This window comes from Protopterus annectens, chromosome 12.part0 (assembly GCF_019279795.1).
Source record: "Protopterus annectens isolate FY-2018-M chromosome 12.part0, PAN1.0, whole genome shotgun sequence".
In the NCBI taxonomy this organism is placed as follows: Eukaryota; Metazoa; Chordata; order Ceratodontiformes; family Protopteridae; genus Protopterus; species Protopterus annectens.
Window position 1 is genome coordinate 261,113,750 of NC_056746.1, and position 6,000 is coordinate 261,119,749.

A 6,000-nucleotide genomic window follows, 5' to 3' on the forward strand; every position below is an offset into this window, starting at 1 on the left:
AATGGTACTTTCTTATATTCTGCTTCCCTCTGGATCAACGGTCTTCTGTTAGTATTGTCAAATGTTTGCCTCCCCTCCACAAAACCATACTGATCCATATCTATCGTTTTTGGTTTCACTTTTGCCATTCTTGCAGCCACTATAGACAAAAACTTTATAATCATGGTTTAGCACTGAAATGGGCCTGTATCACTTCATAGGTTCATAGGTGTGTACTGGAACCTTTACAAGCCTAGCCCATAGGATTACCCTGGCATCGTGCCACCCGACCTTAGTTCCCAGTGCCTCTGTCGAGTAGAGCCACTGGAGTGATCCCCAGGGTGAATTTTCTATTTCCCATCCACTCAAGATTTCTCTTGAAGGCAGCCAGTGAGGTGCTCTTGAAGGCAGCCAGTGAGGTGCTCTGTTTGACATGTATGGGAAGTCTATTCCATAACATGGGCAGTCTCTGGGTTATGAACCTGTCCCTACAGCACGTTCTGTTGATTGTGGTAATGAGGTTGAGGTCTCGAGCGTGTGGTGCAAAGGGGCTGGGATTTCTTTAGATGTAACATTTCTAACAGAGCTGGGTCAGACATGGCTTTATAAGTCAAGCAGAGATCGCCTTTAAGTAGGCGATATGAGACAGAGAACAGATGGGAGTTTTTTGAGTCTAAACTCCAAGTGTTTAAAGCCTAGGATTCTCTTTGTGAGGTACTTTTGCAGCCTCTCCAGTTGCTGGAGGTGTCTAGTGAGGTACATGCCAAATGAGGCATTGTACTCTATGACTGTCCTAATGAGGGAAGAGTAGAGGGAGACAATGACCTCTTTCTTCCTGGATGCAAAACCCTTAGTAATGATATATGCCACACAGAAAGACTTTCTGACCACAATGGCAATGTGGTGGTCAAAAAAGGGGTTGCTGTCAACATGTGTTCCCAGATCTCTTATAATGCCCTCTGTGTTCAGTGGACTACTATCAATGTGGTAATTCATGGGAAATTTTGGCACTGAGCTTAAAGCCATGGTTCTGACGCTAGTCACTGGTCTTAGTGAGGTTTTTCTGTAGGATGTTAGCATCACTTGAGGAGTTAATAGCAGCTCCCAACTTGCAATCATCTGCGAACTTTGTCAGCCAGAGTCCCTTCGTGTTGGCCTGGACTTCAGAGAAGTAGATACCAAACAGGAGAGAACCCAGGACCGAACCCTGTGGGACTCGTGACTAGTCGGCAGTCTGACTTGGAGTCAGTTACATTCCCACTGTGGGTTCTATCTATGAGCTAGTTTGCAACCCACCTAAATCTATAGGGGTTGATGCCTAACTTAGTGAGTTTTTCTATAATTCCTGACTGGTGAATGGTATCAAAGGCCTTGGACAGATCAAGGTAGGCTGTATAAACCACCTTGCCTTCATCCACAGCTCTGGTGACTGACTCAAAAGTTGACCAAGTTGAGGAGGCATGATCTACCCTTCACAAAACCAAACTGTGTGGGATCCAGAGTTTGGAGATTCCCCTATATCCTTGTTTATTAGGTCCATGATGATGCGTTTCATAGCTTTGCATATCAGACTCGTCAGGCTAATGTGGCGATAGTTCCCAGGGTCTGTAGTCACTCCTCCTTTGTGGAGAGGGATGACTGTAGCAGGGCACCATTGGGTTGGGACAAAGCCTGAGGTGAGGCTGTGATCAAACAGGGCACACAAGATGAGGTCCCAGTTCACTCTGTAGTTCATGTAGAACATACCCAGGGATATTGTCAGGTCTCATATAAGCTGTATTCTTGGCCTTGGACAGTGCTGTTTTAACCTGTGCAGCAGTAATACTGGGTGCCTGGCAATATACTGATATTTTGATTGGTCCTTTGGGGGGGGGGGGGGTAAAGTTAGCATTGAATCTGTCGGCCAGTATACTGGCAATATTTGTTGGCTCAGTATAGGAGGTACCATTGTGCAGTAGCTCAGAGCAAATCTGGGTATTACCATGGAGATTCTTTACATAACTATAGAAGGCTTTATGGTTGCCTTTGCTATCTGCTGCAATTCTGTTTTCATAGCAAGCTTTAGAGGATTTGATGAGGGATCTCAACTTTTTGTTGAGGCTAATAAAGGAGTTTTGCCAGTCTTGGGACTTCACCTTATGCCGCATCAGTTTCCTCCTCTGTTGTAGAGTTGGTTTATGGCAGGGGACCACCAGATTGGCTTCCTTTTTTTGGAGGAGCACGTCTTGGTTATATTGGGTATAGCGAGATCCATGTATTTGTGTACGTGTTCATAGAGTGCATTGGTGTATGATTCGACTGTCATGAAACTATTCTCCATTTGCAAGGGTGCCATAAAGTTAGCCACCTCTGTTTTTAGGAGTCCAAAGTTAGCTTTGGAGAAGTTTTTCATGGTGGTTACCTTTGCAGGGGGGGGGGGTGGATTTCCAAGGTGATTAGTTTGTGGTCGGATCTAACCAGGGAGGAGTTGACTATAGGTGTAGAGCAACGGTCGGCCCTGTTAGTAATGACCAGGTCAAGGATGTTGCTACTTCTACTGGGGGTAAGAACAATCTTGTCCAGGGCATTGGATAAATTCCAGGAAACGTTGGTCAAGTTGGTACAGTAGTAGTTTTTCCAGTTAATGGAGGAGTACTTGAAGTTGCCCAGTATGAGCGTGTTAGGTTAGACCCGAATATTATCCAGGGTGCTTAGGAATGTGGAGTGTGAGTCTTGGGACATGGTTGGGGACCTACAGCAGGCTACGACCTGAATCGCTGTCTTACCCAATGTTAGCTGCACCTGAAGCATCTCTGATGCGTTATGTTGGGCTACCAGTCTGGAAGTGTGCGCATCCTTTATGAATATGGAAACACCACTGCCTTTGAAGCTTCTGTCAGAGTTCTGGGGACGAAAGGTGTGCAATGAGTTATAGCCTAGTAATGAAGGGGTGCTTTCTGCTGCCTTGAACCAGGTCTCTGTTACAGCACAAATGTCAATGTTCTCCATTTTAAGGAGTGCTTCGAGCGAGTGCATTTTGAGATTTAGACTTCTAGCGTGGAGCAGCTTGACCCTCAGATTGCATTTGTTTGTAGCTGTTACAGTGGTAATTTTGTCTTTGGAACACCGCCTAAAAAAGGCAGTAGAGGGGTGGCAAGAGCCTTGGCCAGTATCCGGAAGCACAGGGGTGACAGATGCAGGCCATCTTGGGCAAAGCATCGCGGTCTGTCACTCATGTCCATCCCAGGCAGACAGATACTGGATCCCCTTAGAATGACACTAGAAGCTTAGCCAATTGTTGAAATCAATCATTTTCTGCTTGTACTGTGATATTATTCTGGTAGGATGCTGCTCAGGGATAGGGTCATACCCACATGGGCTACATAATTCTAGAGCTCCTCCATGTCTCTTTTCATGTAGTCCAGGGAGGTACGTCTCAGGCCATTCACACCCACATGTACAATGACAGAGTCATATTTGTACCTGTTGTTGACAGACCTGAGTGTGTGTGTTGTGTGGCGGATCCTGGCACCTGGCAGGCAGCTGACTGTTACTTTCTCCTTATTCAACTAGTGCAAGTGTTAATCTTCTCCTCTTGATCAGCTCTTCCAGTCTTGGATGGAGAGTGCATGGCTTCCAGTTTGGATATACAAGTGCATCTCTCGCAAGTCTGAGTGTTGGGAGGTAAGAGGAGAGGGTTGTCTGTGTACATGAGGCAGTTGCTACATTGCCTCAGGATGCCCATTTCACCAGGTTAATAGGAGAAAGCACAGGGAACTGACCTTTAGACATGCTTGGAGGGGTGAGCATTAATAATACTGGAGCAGTTTCCTTGCAGAAAGTTTAGTGCTGGAACACTTTTGTGTGCTACAATAACTGCTACAAGAAGTCTGGCAAAGTGCTACACGAATAAGCTAATAAAAGTGCAGGAGAGGAGAGGAGAGAACTAGCAGAGATCTAAGGGAAAAATTGAAGAGCAGACTTTTGCACTGCTCAGAAGCTTACAAACAGTCCTGGATACAACAAATCTGTATCTGGACTAGACTAGTTACAGGAAAGGCGGGAAACAAGTGCAAACGCGGGCTTTTAAACCAGAAAGTTGAAAGATATGGAAAAACTGTCCAAATGGCCAATAAACTATAATTTCTGGGCCAATTTCTGGGCCAGAAACCACTCCTTTTGTGGCAGATAGGCTGCAAAGTGCTTATCACTCCCACTGACAAGCTAGAAGGCTTCCCTCCAACACAGAAAGACTTCACACACTTCTTAAAACCTGAAGGTTTATCTGCCATTGCTAGCAATACAATAAGACAGAAGAAAGGATTTTTTTTAATAGAAAAAGAAAAGAAAAGGAGATGGAAATACCAACAATGGTAAAAAAGGTGCTACAACAGTGTCATAGAAGAAAGAAGGATACTAACTATAGAATAACTTTCTGTACTGCTCAGATACTAGTGATAGAAGAAAATTTAAGAAATTTATAGACGGAGGTATGGAAGAGTAATATACAAGTTTTTGAAGTAAGAAATTGAAAAAAATGTGAAACTTATCTGGACAAACACTCAAGAAAGATGGAAGGCCACTTTTTAGATTGAACAGGCAAATGAAATCCGAGGTAATTGGGGTTGGTGTATTGTGGGTAAGGGAGAAGCTCAACAGTTTTTGGTTGCCAAGAGTTTTAGCAACAGCAAAGTATGATCCGCGGAATAGGATACTAACCCCAGCTGAGAACAGAATGAAAACTGACATCAGATCTGCGGATTCTACAGATTAGCCACAGATCCTAGTCATACCATGGCAAGAGCTTATTCAGCCACTAGAAAATGACTGGAGAAAAAGTGACTGTGAAAACAGACTTGAGTCTTTGTTTATTTACTCAAAACTCCCAATCAGCTGAAAAGTCCAACCTTTATTACACAAAAGTGGACATCGCAAAGTATAACAAATCTGAAATGCAAGTGTCAACCCACAAAGAAAAAGGAGATTAGTACTTGAATCAATTTATTTATATATTTACATATTCATGCATTAGGTTATGTCATTTCCAAAAAAAAAAAAAAACACTAAGAAGTTTAACTGACCTTTCTATGTAAGGACTAGAGGCAATACTATACAGAAAAGTCTCAGTGTATAGTGCTCTCCATAATTTGAAATGATGTTAGGAGTACAGAGATAACATATAGCCACAATATGTAGTGAAATTGCAAATCAGTATTGAAATCCTTGCACCTCTACAAATATATCTTCAAATAATCTCTTTTTTCTTACCATAGATGTGTCAGAGTTAAGTGATGGAAGCTGTGCCCTTATAGAAGAGAATATGGAACTCCAGTCAGCTGGCACACCATCTGCAACAAACAGTGAGGGCCTTTGCATCTCTGCTCTATGATCTACATCTTCTTGACCATTCATTTTTATATTAAAATGAACCACTGGTCAACCTGAGCTCACCTGCCTTGGGTAAAAAGACAAATTTCTTCATATGATTCAAGAAAAAAAAATAGTAAAAGCACTATAACTACATCTAATACAACATTTTAACTACATCATTTTTTTTGTTTTATGTACAGTACACGTTATTTCTACTTTGGAAGCATTTATAAAATATGATGCAAAATGTATTTATTTTACATCTGATTACCAGGAAAGTCCGACTGGGCAGTACCCATTTTCAGAGGAGGCCCAGGAAGAAAAGCTCCACATAGTAAGATATACATAAAAAAAAAAAAAGTTTGTTGATGAAATAGCTTACATATCACATAACAAAAAGCTCCACATACATGCATTAAAAAGTTCATTGACAGGATAATAAAGAACTGTATAACTCAAGACAGTTTACATCTCAAGATATGAGGATATAATACAATAGTTAGTAGTGATGTCAAAATGATTATGTAAACATTTTGGTGCAAGAATAGCACAGTGATAATCAAAGTTGGGACAGCTTCAGTTAGCAGAGTGAAATATTACAATGGTTTTCACTAAAATGAGTGTTTACCGGTAGATAGAAAGAAGCATAGAATTCAGAGTGTATTTACAGAT

At 42.1% G+C, this 6,000-nt stretch overlaps 1 protein-coding gene across 1 annotated transcript in view; it reads right to left on the minus strand.

Moving 5' to 3' along the window:
- LOC122816492 (dynein axonemal assembly factor 8-like) overlaps window positions 1–5,412 on the minus strand; it is a 3,534,829-nt gene extending 3,529,417 nt beyond the window's left edge. The window contains exon 1 of the mRNA XM_044089323.1: window positions 5,227–5,412. Within this exon, the coding sequence (XP_043945258.1) occupies window positions 5,227–5,370 (144 nt within the window). The 5' untranslated portion in view covers window positions 5,371–5,412. The remainder of the gene's footprint in view (window positions 1–5,226) is intronic.
- Window positions 5,413–6,000: the final 588 nt, after the last annotated feature.